General features: G+C 39.7%; 2 protein-coding genes across 2 annotated transcripts; both read right to left on the reverse strand.

Annotated features, from left to right (window-relative positions):
- Positions 1 to 50: 50 nt before the first annotated feature.
- Positions 51 to 8,324, reverse strand: LOC110057242 (monocarboxylate transporter 10-like). The gene is made up of 5 exons (XM_020763828.2): positions 7,986 to 8,324; positions 4,635 to 4,881; positions 4,186 to 4,513; positions 3,711 to 4,080; positions 51 to 2,283 (listed from the first exon to the last, which is right to left on the reverse strand). The coding sequence occupies exons 1-5, from the start codon at positions 8,188 to 8,190 to the stop codon at positions 1,862 to 1,864; spliced, it is 1,572 nt and encodes a 523-aa protein (XP_020619487.2). The 5' UTR covers positions 8,191 to 8,324; the 3' UTR covers positions 51 to 1,861.
- A 3,197-nt stretch (positions 8,325 to 11,521) lies between these two features.
- Positions 11,522 to 16,342, reverse strand: LOC149108876 (uncharacterized). The gene has a single exon (XM_089294214.1). The coding sequence runs from the start codon at positions 16,330 to 16,332 to the stop codon at positions 13,102 to 13,104; it is 3,231 nt and encodes a 1,076-aa protein (XP_089150340.1). The 5' UTR covers positions 16,333 to 16,342; the 3' UTR covers positions 11,522 to 13,101.
- Positions 16,343 to 16,360: the final 18 nt, after the last annotated feature.

The following is a 16,360-nucleotide window of genomic DNA, read 5'->3' on the forward strand; positions in this document are numbered from 1 at the left end:
TAGATAAATAAATAAATAAGTAAATAATAAATAAAAACGACGCACCAGAGTTTAAAATTATAATCATCTTTATTCATAAAATTCAAAAACTCTATAAAAACCCCTTCTACAAAATCACCGCGTATCGAAACAGTATCGAAAACTACGCTACACAACCTTCGCGACTAAATGGGACAACTTGTAAGGTGGCACACTAACTCCGCTCTAAAACCGTCATAAACAAAATCTGAGACGATGTATTCCCTAACAAAACCTCCGACAACAGTAACGTAATCTCCAGATAGTAAATCTTAAATCTCGCTTCTAAAAAAATACTAAAACATCTATTAACCTACAAGGGACCCCATTTAGACGCGAACATGATATAAACTTCTCTGTATAAATTAAAACAACAAATTGCTCTCTTTGATATCACCTCATCAAACGCAAGGTATAGTCTATTTAACTTCTTTAGTTTTCTTGTTTTCTTATTTTTTTTTAATTGATTGTTTAACAATTTTTCGTTTGTTTTTCTTGGTTTTTGTTTTTTTCTCAACTCGGTCTGGTGACAAAAATGGGTTAAATATTTTTGTTCACTAATAAATAAGGCTACATATGACAAATATTATTATTATTGTTAAATGTTATTATTCTCTATCAAATGTAATATTTGAAAAAAAGTCTTTTGGTCGGGTATGTTTGCAGCGTTTACAGAGCTCGTCAGGTTAGATTCGTTATGAGTGAAAATCCGAAGATAACCAACACGCTCTCGGAAAACAGACGAACATTTCCGACTGCAACACGAAGAAAGGTGTAACTCACTTATGTCTTCAATCATACTAAGAAATACAGAACGAGTGTACGTCTTCTTCGGGGGGGGGGGGTTATAAAGAGCTTATTAAAATTAGCAACAAGTCTATCTTGAGAAGTCTACAGGAAGAAGGTTCAACATGAACTGTTTGATGGGTTTATCACATTCAGATATTCTAGAGTTCAACGGTGATAGTAACAGTTGTTGGTCGCAGTTGCTGGGAAGTGGTAGCTGTCTAAATAAATTGGCTGAGACCGAGATTGAAATAACGAGGAACTGGACATAGTTAAGCGGATGATTAGTAAGTTATAAGTAGCCTATTCCAGGAACGCAAAATAATATGGGAAACAAACGCACGTGATCCGACCAAGGTCGACATGTGAAGGTTCAACAGATGTTTAACGGTCTGAAAGAGATTCAAATTGATGGCTAAGAACTGGCCATTTTAACTGCTAGCTGAGAGATTACGTGTTGTTTTTAACTGATAACTTGGATCTCAGAAACCGCATAAAGGTGAACTGATAATTCTGCTTCCCGCAAGTTTCCTTTAAATCTAATCTTCCTGGAACAGACTACTTATAGTAACGTGGCAGTTTCTTTTCATTTATCAACGCAGAACATCAAAAACACCATTAATCAATAATATTAACCAGTGAATTATTTTGTTATTTGGTTGTCTTTTGATGCTTTTTTTTGTTCAATGGTTAACCTCAGTGCTTATTTACGACAATCAGCAATATGTAAATAGAATGCACTGAGGCGATTCCATAAAATAGCAATGTTTCATTGTCTCTTTTGAAATCGAGTTCGGCACTCTCGCAGTAACGCTTGTAAAAGGAAGCGACCGTGACGTTGCGTGACTTGACTGCCGTGACCCAAAAATATGCTTGCGCCATACGGGTGTCTATAATAATGCGTTAATATGTATTGAACCAAGAACTCGTTGAGCTCTTTGAGCAGGATGCAGTACGCAGGCCATAAAAACTGCTTTTTGAGGATTGAAATGAATTGGCGAGAGGTAATTGTCTGTGATGCTGTTACAAGTCGAGTGGTATTTCGTCTCTCAATCGATCATACCTGCGACACTTTCTCCACAACAACAAGAACTTCTCTCGTCGGCTGCAAGGGCGAAAACGACAACAAGCTCGCCATGCTAGCTCGCATGCTTGCCCTTTTCGGCAAGTCCCAGTACCGATCCAGGTACGATCGACTGGGGGCAAGGTGCATGTTGCTATTGAGTTTTTGACACGAGCCTAGACTGGCTTTAGTAGACGTTGTGGGTACGGAAGAATCGGGTGAACGAATGCCATCCAGCGGTGACTTTTCATCGCTGCCTTCAAACTGCACAGTCTCCGCACGGCCACGCCCGCAGTTGTAGGTGTCTTTAGGCATGAGGACTGGTACGAGAAATAGCAGACACGTTGCAAGGGTTGAGCATGCTCCAGCGACATAGAAGGCAATTTGGTAAGAACTGGAAAGGTCGTAGATTACACCTGCGAAAAACAAAATGTAAAATGGGTTTAAAGATTAATTTTTGTGAAAAAAAAGATCGCTTAGAAGTCAGCAACGTAACCAAACTGTGCAGGGATCAGTATGAATTTCCTGATTAAATGGTCAGTTTAAACGAAATTTAGATAACATGTACTAAAGAGTTGCCAATTTTAGTTTACATTTAGAGGCCAAGAGGCCTTTTTCTATTTGAAATACTGCCCCTCACCCTCTTCAACTTTGTTATACAAAGTTGAAAAATGTTTTTGCCTCAGTGCGTACCAAAGTATATGCACTAAGGTCAAAAAATGGTCTCACATTGGAGTCCCAATTTCTCAACCCCCGAATTTTTTAATCTCCCGATAATTCGAAGCAAAAGTCGTTCCCTCCCCTCAGTCGAACACTGTAATTTTACGCCCGATTTCTCTAACTTTTAATTTATATCAGATTTTTCGAACCAATTTCGTTATCCTTGGAAGTTCGAAAATCGGGATTCCACCGTTTTTCTCTGTCACGTTGTTAACACACAATGTAGATATAAAGACATGATTGATCATTGCAGTTATTTACACAACTTAAGGTCATTCCTGACATTTGCATCGCGCATCCTTACCGCGCATAATTTATGGCGTCATTGGCGCGCGCTTGTGCACGCGCATAGTGAAAACATGACGGATCTGCCTTGATGTTGAGCTCTGTCAGTTGAAAAGTGGCTCTAGCTCACAAACGAACATGGGCACCCCAATTTTTTTTCCAGTCATTGTAATCAACTTATCATAAGCTTTGCGTGAGAAAAGACTGATCCAATTTCTATTGCTGAAAATTGAATAAATAAGAAAAATAGCAGATACACTGTGGCCTTTTCTATTTTGCAGTCGGTAACCACGTCAAGAAATTTGGTTCAAATTTTTAATCAAGGATTTAGCTTTCTGTTTGAATCAAACTTAAAATGTTTATTTGTGTCCGACACAATGTATTGACTGTAGTTTAATGCGTCTTCTTATGAGTCTGGGCTCACAAAGATTTTACAATTACTGGAAATGCGTTTTAATAATAAGCATTAAATAATGCCAAAATGGGGCATTTTCAATGCCTCACTGCTCCTTAATGAGCATGGGCACCATCCTTTTTTATTTCAAAATTGAAGGTGTCATATGACAAATATTCAGTGGACAAAGTTTGAACAAAAATCTATTGTCACTTTTATTTCAGAGGAATTACCTTAAGCAGCTGTAAAATTTAATTCTGAAAAAAAAAAGGCTTGAACGGGATTCGAACCCATCGTTTTTTTTTTTTTCAGGCTTTATTTTCACAGCTGTTTGAGTTGTGTAAATAACTGCAATGATCAATCATGTCTTAATCTCTTTCTCCGCAGTTCAAATATACGATCGTTCATGCATTCACTTGCACACAATAAAGACGTTGGCATTACCTGCGAGAGGTGGTCCAGCGATAGACGTGATGGCCATGAAGAAGAACTGAACACCGATACCCGCGGCAACCTTGTCCACACCAACGATATCCGCGCACAAGACTGCCAAGAGTACCACGAAACAACCATCAAACACACCGAAAACAACCATGTACACAACGAGACCGGCGTAACTCTTCGTCAACGTGCTCAAAGTGTCCGCCACGCCGATGGCCAACATCGCTATCTGGAAGCAATAGAGTCGGTTCACTCTCGGGTGGTCACCGAGTTTGCCGAAGAAAAGCCGACCGAAAGTCGAGCCTACGGACATCATACCAATCAGCGTGGAAGACTGCGAGTTTGGTATGCCGCACTCTTCGGCGTAAGCAGGCTATTAAACGAAAAAAAGAAGAAGAAACTTTTGATTACTTTTAAGGCACTTTTCCAAGCTAGGCAAGTTACATGTTTTTACAGTGAAGGGCACAAGATTACTTACCAAATGTACAAAAGGGACGAAATACCCCATCATAAAAGCGCTCAAAGAAAGACAGTATATCAAGAAAGCTTTGTTCTTGAAAATAGTGAAGTCAAACATTGGCGGCTTCTTACGTATGGGTTCTTCCACTTTCTCCACCTCTTTACCAGTTTGACTGGGCACTTTATACAGCAGGGACCCAATGGTGCACAAACTCAATATGCCTCCAAGCACCCTCACTGCGTGGGCCCATCCCAGATAGTTGACTGCAAGCTGCATGAGGGGACCCATTGCTATCGTGCCCACGCCACTCCCAGCCGTTACGATACCGTTTGCAAGACCGATTCGCCTACAGAAATAGAAACGAAAAAAAAAAATCTTAATAAATTTTCAAACAAAGTGACAAACTAGCGACAAGCAATGAAACAAACGACACAAAATCACAAAGGCTTTCTCAATTGATCACTTGCCTTTCAAACCAATATGGAAGCGACCGAAGGGTTGGCAAGTAACTCATGCTCGCCCCTACCCCCCACAGGACGCCAAACGTGATGTAAAGGCGATGAACGTCTTTGACGAATGAAGACAACACAAATCCCAGAACTCCAAGCAAACCGCCACAAAACGCCACTACCCGACAACCAACGCGTTCACACAATGCTGACGTCACTGGCGCAAAGAGAAACATCATCCCGAGGCCGATTGAAACAACCCAGCCTAAAAAATACAAAAAAATTTAATAAAAGATAAATTCAAACAACTAGACGTTATTCTCATGTGGAATGTCAAAAGCTAGTAAAAATTGGAAATCAAACTTGATACAGAACTTCCTCGGACGTGACATTATCATTTCATCAATGTATATTTATTCATTGATACTTAAAATTTGACAGTCATTTGCCCGCAAGCAAGTAGAGTCCAAGTTCAATCTATTATAATCCGGAAAGCTGATCCACTATTTTTAAAAAGCTTACAGAACGAGATTGCCTTACAGCTCGTTTTAACGTCCCGCTCACGAATCGTGAACATTCTTTTTCCTTTTCAGAAATTGTCCCAAAAGTTTCCATCCGAAAAATAACTTATTCAAATGCAAATTTAAAAACGTTTTTATTGGATTTACGACAGTAGAAATCAAGTTTGAACTGGTTCTGTTGCCCAGAGAAGCGCTGTTTGCAAATAAATTCTGGTTTGTACCCGTGGAAACCTGCGATGTCTCAAAACAACTTTTCAGTGATGAATTAAAACAAAACACGGAAACTTTGGAGAGAGAGGGAACGATATGCGTGGGTAAGATGGACAACGGACTGGTTTGTTATAAAGAAGCCCGGAAAAGGTCAACTACTAGGGTGGCTTGCCAACAGATACCGATATTTAGCTGTTTATTTAGGAAATATAAGAATTTCCTACTGAAGGAGGCATTTTGGACGTTTCACAGGCAATTAGAGAAACCACAAGCCAAGATTTAAGCTTTGCATTGGTTACGCAACGTCTCTCTAAACAAATAACATCTACCCACACTTTGTTTTATTTCCCAATGATTTATTCCTATGTTTTTTTTTCCGTATTAGCACAAGACAGTGATTGAATGCCGATGCTGCGCCGCGCGCCACGAGAACACGTCTATGCTCTTCAGTCCCTCATCTCCCAAATGGCTACATCATCTCATTTTACAACTCAAGCAACCCAAGCTTGGGGCTTCTCCCTCTCGCCTTTTCTAAGGTTGTGACACATATTTCCCCTGACAGACTTCATTTGAGCTGCTGCGGTACGACAACGGATGTACACTGAATAGCCCCTAACATTTGTCACTTGCGCGACTTCTCGCGAGTGCGACTCGATAAAATTCGATAAAAGCAAACAGGGGTTCTGTTATCGCAAACGAGCAGTTTTCAATATGTTTATGATCTATATTACATGACCACTCACACCAAAAACAAAGTTATCGAATTTTGGAAGATCAGTAAATAATTTTAACTCGCCCATGAACTTAGATGAGACTGAAATGATTGATCGATCGACTGATTGACAAGGGTCTCTTACAAGAAGCTAAAAACAAATATTGCAACATGTACGTGAGGACTCTTACAGGCCCCGGGAAATAACGAAGCCTTTGTTCCGTTGATGTAACAAATGCATGAATACAAATGGAAGTACCGTTAAATTGGAAAAAGTACTGAACAAAATAAATCTTTATTTAATTTTTAATTAAAAGAAAAATTGTACCGGAGACATCACACTTGCCTGGAAAGTAGACCTGTGCTTCCGAAGACGCCACGCGAAGTTAAAAATGTTCGTGCACATTTTCCGAAATCCAGATTAACTGGACTTTCGCGATTGTAAACTTCTTAACTAGGATCATAAGGAAAACACGATTGAAACACAGAGGCTTTCATTAGCCAAAGTGTGGCCAATTTGTCAGCGATTTGCATGTCAATGAGTGCAAGAGTTGTTTTTGTGGCATGCAAATCAATTGCTGCTCACATCTAGGCGATATCAGGGTCCAAAACATACCGAAAATCAAATGTTTATCCCGAAATTACGCTTACAAAACGTTTCTTTGCAAAGGTGGTTTATTTCCTGCCCATGAAATGAGCCATTGTTGCTATCCACAATGCAACGACATACAAAACAAGTCGCACGAGCTTCGGAGTTGTTTACCTGAAGTGCGATGTGCAAAATTATCTTCCCCAAGGTCAACAAAGTACTGTAATTACATAGTAGAAACATATTGTTACCTCTAGCAGAAAAAAGCACTCGATTGATATTTACAAACGCACTTGTTTTTCTTTTGCTTTGCGGATGCCGAAGTGGCATTCTTTTCTGAACTAAAAAGGAGTTATAGGTTTGCGGGAAACGCAGCACAAATTGTACAAAGATGATTAATTTATTGTGTTAAATGTACAGAAAAACATGTGTGCGTTATTCATGTCAGCAGGGAACGGAAATGCATGCGCTCAAATGTCGCAAGACCGATAAAGGGGCGAGGAAAACTGCAAATTAACCCACAAAATCGAACGATTGCGAGGTATGAAGTTGTCCATCGACTTTGACGGAAGAAAGAGAGAATAAGGTCTGCGCAAAGGTTGCAAATTTGCATACCGCTTGCCTTGGCATTGATATTTCACTTCCGGTAATGAAATATCACATTGAAAAAATTTATAACGAACGCAGCATTTTCCAGTTCGTCTGTTTTTCGCATCCAAACCGTTGTGGATTGATCACACGAAAGCAAAATCACCTGAAATTTACTTCCAACCAGCAAAGTTTAAACAAAAGTTCCATACATGTCGGAAATCAATGTTCATTCCGCTCGCAAACCAAACCCGGTAATTAACAATGATGCCAGAATATTCGTCTTTCTTGCGCGTTCAAATCGACAGATTGCCGAACTTTCCCGAGATAACCCTGTTGAAGACAAAATATTACTTTGGCGTTGTTGATTTACAGCGTCGAGTTTATTGGTTGGCTCCTCACATCCGGTAATTTTGCGGTCGGCTTCAAATTTTTTTTCTTAACCCGCTCGCGACTGAGAACTTCTGACGATCGTTCAAAGTGTGACTATTCGAACAAACTGAAAGATATATAGACAGGTTGTGCACTCGCGCTGTTTAAATAAATGTAACTTTACAACAAGGAGTGGATCGCAAAATAGTTTTCCATTGGATGTTTGGATAAATAAACCGAAAATCGAACGGCAGGATTCAAACGCGTAGAGTTGACATTTCGAACGGAACAAGCGCTCTTGAAATCATGTTGAAGAAGATAAGAGACTTCGCGATGACTTGCTGGACTATACATTGCAAGAAATTCAAACTACATACTTGTTTCTCCTTTGCTTTGCTTGAATTCCTCCAACAGCGCCTTGTAGATAATGCCTGTATTGTTCTGTATCCCGAGCACAACGAATTGAGCGATGAAACCGGCAAGACAAACTAGCCAACCCCATCCACCATCCGGTACAGAGCGGACATGAATTTCTACCTGAATTTTCTCGATTTCTTTGCTTTCCTTGGTGTCCTTTCCCATGATTGCAAGTATTCGGGCAAATTCTTCAAACGAGAGCTGCGAGACCTGAAAATGTGATGTTTTATAAAGCTCTCTCTCAACACGCTCCACTCTCCAAGCGAGCAAATTTCAGGTGAAGGGAAAAAATTTTTTTGCCGAGCTGAAACTTTAGATAACATATGACGTCATGGACACCCGGAGGTCCAACACGCCCTGCAATTGGTTAAAATAATGGCATGATCAACAGCGAATAACAGGGCAGATCCTTTGTTATACTTCAAATAGCTCTCGCCCATAAGTGGACAGCTGAACAAAGGATTTGATAAAAATAGCTCACGGGTTTTGCATGTGATCGTGTGCGTTTGCTCTTCAAACACGGCGCAAATTCGCGTTTCCAACACCGATATATTGCCTCTAGTGGATTCAAAAAAGCTGTATTTTATTCAGGTGAACTTTACATGATATGAACTCTGTTGGAAGCAGTACCTGCCTTTGACAGGTTTTTTTCTGTCATGACGTACAACAACTCGTCGCTCTGATTGGCTACGCCTAAAATAAATGAAATAAACAATACCTTTTATGTACCTGCACGGGCAGGAGATAACACCAGAGGTTCCGGAGTTTCTCGGTCCATGTTGTTTTACATATGAGGTGGGGGTTTTCCCTGAAATGGACGAAAGCACGAGGAGATTGCATCAGATTCTGACCTTGTTGCAAAATTGCCCTCTGGCAAAAATAATTTTGACGCGATAAATTATTCACAGAAACTCTAACGAAATGGAGTCGAGCTGTGAAAAAACGTTTTTCTTTCGAGCGCGAGGTCTGAATAAAGCCTCCTAAAATAGGAATCTTGCCTTTATAGCCTTACCACCTGCAAAAACCTACACACAAACAAAAATAATGCGAAGTTTTTGCTTCATGGTTGGCAGCAGTTTATAATTATTCGTGCGGATTTAAAACACGCCTAGTGCTAATGTATGCAGTATTTTGATGTTGTACAGTTCGAGTTTCGGTTTTGAAGTCATCAACAACAATTGTCACACTGAAATTTTTGAATTAATAACATGAAGATGTAACCAGACGTAAAACTACTCGCTATTTTATAGAAATCCAACCAACAAAAAATATATATCATCTTAGATGCAAAATATTTAATACCGCCTCTGGGAGATTTCAACCGCTAAGAAAAATTAATATATTGAATGATCGCACTTAATGCAATTTGAAAGTAAAATTCAGCTGCGTGACAGAAACCGGACAGGAGGATCGAGGAGTGATCATCTAGAAAACACGTGTATTATACAACATCGATAAGATCGATGTTTTATCAGGCGGTTAGAATACATATTTCCTGATTCTGTCATACAACGAAAACACAAAGTGAAGGCTGCGATGACAATTTAATATTAAAAAAGTCCTGCGATTTTACTACAGTAACTAAATACAAGATGATAATCTCTGGCTAAATATCATGATCCTTGTTTAGTTTTTGCAAAACAAGTTGAAATAATATTAAAAGCAAGCGAAGGAGAGCCTAGGTCATTTTGTACGTGCGATCTTGGATTCTGATCTTCTGACAGGTCAACTCTATTTCGATTCTGCAAGGGCACCCAACGGAATATTTCGGTAAAATATCTGTTCGGATGGAAGGTTGCCTAAGAATTTCGAAATTTTTTTCCCAGCGACGCTCTAGACTTCTCAAATTTTTTCGGAAAACCATAAAGTTTCCCTAGAATTTTCGGAATTGATGTGCTCACTTTTATCATGTCCCATAATTTTCGGACGGTTTTGTTTGTTCTCTAAAATTTTCGTTTGGCTTAATTATTCCAAAAGCTGCTAAAAGTTTCGGTGAGCATTAGAGGTAATCAGGAATGTACGTGAACCTAATGAAAGATAAAGGCAATTGAGGTGATTGAGCTCGGCATTAGCCTACTTATCAGATTATTGGAGAAGTTATTTTTGTGGTCAGAGCATCTAAAACGATCAAATTATTCGGTTTTGACCGTAAAAAGATTCCTACGCCAACAACAATCCCTTGATCGGTTCAGAAACGCTCGTAAACCTACAAGAAAAGGTGTTTGTCCTTGTACAGTATATGCAGTGTTTCGTCACCAAATGTGAGATCAGAACGGAAATATAAAGAAAAGCCTATGTTTTCAGCTTTGCTTCTTTCTAAATGCCAGCAGTGCGTGCCTATTATGTATTATCACTTCTCCTTCCTCGCCACGTTAAAGAAAGCCATATATGCAGGATTCATCTCTGCTTCGTTTGTTTGACCCTGTTTACACCTATTATTTGTCAGCTCTCCAAAAACCTTCATTTTTTTAAGCCCTGAATTTGATTGAAGACCGGGATTTCATTAGCTTGTTCAATAAACAGATGGCTGTCTAGCTTGCTCCAGTTTCAGAGTTTGTGGAAGCCAGTTAGCCGTCATGTCAGCGTGTGTCCTGATTTTAACTTGCGCAAGCTTCTATTCCCATTTTTTCGCGCTTTAACTTTTTAGTTTATCTTATCTATAACAAAAATCTCGATCGTGATTGGTTTTCAGCGCGCCTATTTGTCACGTAATCCGCGCGCGATCACGTGGGTGTCCAATTACAGGTATCCAATTTGAACTTTTGTCGCTGGATACCTGTAATTGGACACCCACGTGACTCGCGCGTAAATTACGCACAATTTAATGGCTTCCTTCGCACTGTTTCTTACAGTTCTCAAAATTTCTGAAAAGCGTACAGACGTTTTCGCTCAAAGGAATTTCTCAAAAAGACATTTTTAATCCCAAAATTTCTTATAGATACGATTAATTAGTAATTGGACCTCGTGTCGTACAATTCAGGGAGTAATCGTGCTCGTAATTTCAAATCGGCATCGCGCTTCGCGCTCGTCAGATTTTGAAATTACTCGCGCGATTACTCCCTGAATTGCACTCCACTCGGTCCAATTACTATTACTTCTCGGGCGATAATGGCGCGGCGACGTTATTTTATCGCGCGATAAAATTGAAAGACGTGTCCTTTATAGGGCACTGTGAAACTGACTTACAGCAGTCAATAGTGCTTTCGTAAATAAAACCACGCATAGAAACACGGGAAATTCGGCCAATTTAGCGGTTTTCGGCTCAACTTCAAGGTGGATTACATTGTAATGCAAATGACAAAAGTTCAAGTATATGTGAAAAGAACAGTTCAAAGGGTAGTTGATTAATTTTACTTGAATTTGTCAAAAGGTGCGCAATTTTGTAGTTTCTCGTTTAAATTGTTTGTTCACAGATTTCCGTCCAAGTTTTCGACGAAGACTGGTGGTTTTTCGACCAGTTATCGTTGGTGGTCAAGTTTTGAGCTAAAATAGACAATTTAGCCATACAATGCTATTTATTCATTTCTCCCAAGTGGGTTTTTGAGAACTAACTATACAGCAATATACGACTTGAATTTATACGAAAAATTAAAATTACAACAAGGTATTAAGGTATATATATAATATGTATTGGATCTGAAAAATAGCAGGAAAACCCTAACGTGTGCAATGAGAACACACAGAGGTCCAAAATATAGTGTGTATATATAGTATGCACTATTTTATGTCTGGATGAAAATGCTAGATTTTAATGATTGAAGGCTAATTAAACATAGAGTAGAACCCCTATTTTCCCCGAGAGGGGCTGTTTAAGAGGGGTTGAACCGTACTTTCTAACCCTAAAAACTGCTAAGGGTACAACAATAGTGTTTACACCAGGTTATAAGACAACGCGGATAAAACCAATGGACCTGAGCGTATTCCATGGGGTTAGCAATAGTCTGACTAGTAGTATCCTGATGTTGTAAGGGCCCATTAACCGATTTGCTAAGGTCAGCCTAAGCACGGAAAATTTGAACAATTCAAAAGCTTTCACATTCGGTGACATTTATATATTTTTTTTCTTAGTGTTTAACACAATTCAAAGTAACAAAGTGACAAAGTACAAACCAAAACAAACTAAACGAAAAACAGAAAAACAAGCACAAAAGAGAAATCTTAATCACCTCCGTGGGGCTTTCGTGAGCTTCGTTTGACCTTATCGAGCTGCTGGTAGTGTAGACTGCGTACGCGCTGATAGAGTAACTTCCGATAGATATCGTGGGGACTTTAAATGCTAAGGGAAATGCTGTTTCCATTAAAAACAGCTCTTTTTGACGAGTTACGAATTAAGCCAACGTTGGAAACAAAAAAATCATACTTTTTTTCCCGTAAATTACGAAGTTTTCAATATTTTGAAATTCTCTCAAAATCTGACCTTTTAGAAATGAAGCAAAATCTATGCATAGCGTAATATAGATTTAGGTTAGAATACTGAATCAAGGTATAAATCCCCACGAGGTAATATGCTTGAGTGACTTTACATTTTTTCAGATTGAGTCACATGACCATGCGCGTGGCCTGATGACTTCAACACTTGTGTAACTGATGATGGTTAAGATAAAGTACATGAAATAACCCTGAACTATGTACAAATGACAAGGTTATAAGAAAATAAATTTTCCTCAGCAACGGCTTAAAAAGATAAGTTAATGGGCCCTTAAAGTTGTAGTGATGCTAGTTATCACTCTAAAAGATATACCAGTTACCGCAAAGTGCCTACAAAACAACTCAACTTTTGTCTTCTAGGAATTAATAAGAACAGAACATATACGCACATTTCTTAATTTAAAGTCGTTACGAAATCTAACTGAAAACAGTAACTTATGATTCTTAGTTTAGGCAGATTTGGTCCGTCAAATCAAAGGCCCCAGTAGTTTCGTATAAATAATACTACAACTTGCTGCTTATCGCTGCCACTTAAAAAATCACAAATACCCTTCGACCTTCACACTTTCTTCGCTTCTCGGGCAACTACAGGAACATTCTATTGTTTAAATAGAGTGTGGCCTATTGCTTAATTATTCAAACTCTTTTTCACTTACTGGATACTTCATCCATAATAGTATTTTTAACTATCTTACGGAGGGAGAGAATGTCTCGGTGGGAGAAGTTTGGCTTCCATGTAGACCACTGCAAGTCTCTGTTGACAAATTCCAAGAACTGTTCGAAACATTTCATTACGTATAAACCACAGTCTTTGTCGTTTGGCTGTTGAGGGACTGTAGGATAGCTGACCTCTTCCACCTCCAGGGTCTTTTTTCCACCTTGTGGTGGTCTAGCTGACCACACGTCTTTAAGGTATCTAACTATCCTACGTTCAACAGTTTTTTGCTCCTTGTGTAGGGAATCGAGTATCATCAGCCTGATGCTGGAATCTATCCTGACGATTACCAAAATCCAATGGCGACTATTACACACGGGAATTACTAGATACTTCTTGGAGAAAATGTCTGTATTTTTTGTCCATTTCATTAACGCCTGTGGGTTGAATTGCGATAATTTCTTATAGAAACAGGAATTATATAGATATAACATCTTCTTTAAATCGCAATGTAGCTGATTTTCAGCGGCGTGGAGCAAATAAAAATCCAGAACTTCATCATTCATTTCTTGGTCTTTCTCGAGGCACACTGTAAAGCAACTGTGCACATCTACACTTCCAAAGCTGGTTTGATACGATAACAGACTGGACACAGGAAGAATGAGGACATCGTCACTTTCTGCTGACTTTCGTTCTTTGATGTTCAAGACGAGTGCTTCAAATGTTAGATCATCTATGGTGAGACTTCTTTGAGAGGTTGCAGCCTCAACGAAGGATCTTATGTAATAGATAAGGGCATTGAAGTTGTCGAATTTAAGCACCACTGAAGACCCCTTTTCATCTACCATTCCTCTCGAATTTCTTGCATGAGAATCTATTACATGCCATGTGGAATAGCTTGGTGCACAGGCAATAGTGTAGTCTAAAATTCGTAACAATAATCCAGTTGCTTTCTCTTTTTGACATTTTTCAAAGATGTCCTCTAATCTAGCGAAGTCATCATCGTCTGAGGTAGTGTCCCTTTTATCAATTGTCCCACCTACTATTTCTCTCTCTGTAAAAAACTGAAAACGGAAACATTGCAAGTCTTTAGGAAGTTCATCAAGAGCTAACTTAAGTCCACCGCTTGCGGATTTTCCAATGTAGCAAAGCTGGTTGAAATGTACTTTGTCTCCTGTGAGTAGGACTTGGTCAAGATCACTTGCTTTCCAGGACTCTACAGGTTTAACTGTAGTATATAGCAAAGAGGTAAGGGTTATCGATGAACACTGCTGTCCAGGACACTGGAAGTCCTCATGCCAAGACTGGTGAAAGGAGCCTCTGCACACTTGTAATTGGTCTCCATCGCTTTTTCCGTTATCAGACCAAGAGCCGCGACTGCTGTGGGTGGTTGATGGGTCAATATCATCTCCATGATCATCACCAGCGTATGACTGTCTTTTCTCCAAAATAACATTTACGCTTTCACCTAATTTACTGCCAGGTTTTTCACTTGGAGTCTTTCGTTTACATTTCCTCTTGGTTTGCGGAGCAAAATGGGTTTCCAGGTCGCTTCCACTGGAATTGCATTCTGGCAGAGACTGGCTGCGAAGGGACTTTCTGAAGTTTTTTCCGTCTTTCTTTTTGGTAGATTTCCTCTTTTTACCTGTCTTGGTGAGGGGAGTTTTCTTTCTTGGTAATGGAATCTTACCAGTAGGCACATCTTTCTTTATTCTTTCATGACTCTCTGAATTTGGATTATTGGCTGTCGTAACATTTGAACTCTTCATCTTCTTCCGTTGCTGGACTTCAACTTCGCCTTCATCTTTGGTTCTATGTTTCCGCGCTCTCCCTCTCTTTGAAACAGTCTGAAACTGAACAGGCTCTCGGAAAGAAGAACTTGGAAGCCACATGTCGTCCTCAGAGCTATATCCTTTGAAACGCACTTTGTACTCCTCGGAGTGGTACTGTCTATTTAGACGGACGTCAATTATTTTTTCAACCTCGTAAAATTTGTTGTCGTCAGCACACTCAGCAATTTGATCAATGCCTGTTTCACTACGGTTGTAATTTGCAAGCCCAGTCTCCAGGTCGAGTTGGCTCTTTTCAGATAACTTTGCTATGCCATCACTGTCGGTCTCAAGCACTACTTCCATTAGTACTTTACTGACTGGCAACCATCGAGAGACAAAAACAGAGCTCACAAAACCATACTGGTTACTTTCTACATCTCGGTAGATTATGCCTCTGACGGTGTGTCTGCATTTAGAACTGGTGCTGACTAGTTCTTTTCCATCTTCAGATAAGATAGACAAAATATGAAGAATGAAGTAGTCATCTTTGTCTGCAACTGCCACGTCCCTGAACTGAATTACATCGTGAGATGGGTCAATGGGTTTGAGAGAAGTGTGGAGGGAATTAGTAACCCAATGTCTGCGGCTTCGTTCTTTCGAGATAAACTCTCTTGGGATCAGCAACTTCAAAGCTTTCTTTATATGAATCGGAGAACCATTCCTTTCAATGTACCATTTAGATTTCCTCTCGCTAGGTTGTTCTGAATCTAGGTCCTCATCATCATCTGACTCCAATTCCTCTGTTTTATCTGCAGTCATTTGCTGCTCATCGTCGACTTCATCAAGTTGGGAGGGTTGTCTCATAAACTCGTCTTCCTCGTTTTCTATAAGTAGGCTCTCCATCACTACTTCGTTTTCTACACTGTTCGGCCTATTTATGTCAAGAAAAACTTCCAATTTATCATAAGACGGCGGTTGGTCTGATACTATAACGATCTCAGCAGGCTTGGTAAATCTGTAAGGCATTGTCCAACAACCATTTACTGTTAGGGTAGTCTCGAACTCATCTGGTAAGAATTTTCTTATAACATCCTGTGCCTGTTTAACGCCAGCTCTATGCATAGAACGCTGTCTTTCTAAAAACTCTTTATAGGTACATGGGTACTGGTATGGAGTATCATTCCCTTTGCGGACTTGGAAGTGGGACAATTTCCTATTGCTTGTGGCAGGGATTCGTATTCCTTCATATGATGATAACTCAGACAGAGCTTCGTTGATGAATGCCAGATCTTTCGTCTTACTGATCATATCAGCATATGTTGGCGAGGTATCTAGTGACTGGAGTTGATTGGTTTTGCCCTGCAACTGTCCAATGATCTTCTCTGTGGTAATTGTTCCGGATCGATGTGGCGAACATACTTCAGGTCCAAGATGCTTGAAGTGTAAGAACATTGCCAAGGAGTGTTGGCAGCCAACAGAG

This window comes from Orbicella faveolata, unplaced genomic scaffold, assembly GCF_042242905.1.
Source record: "Orbicella faveolata isolate gen_17 unplaced genomic scaffold, um_ofav_v1 contig_25, whole genome shotgun sequence".
NCBI classification, from domain to species: Eukaryota; Metazoa; Cnidaria; class Anthozoa; order Scleractinia; family Merulinidae; genus Orbicella; species Orbicella faveolata.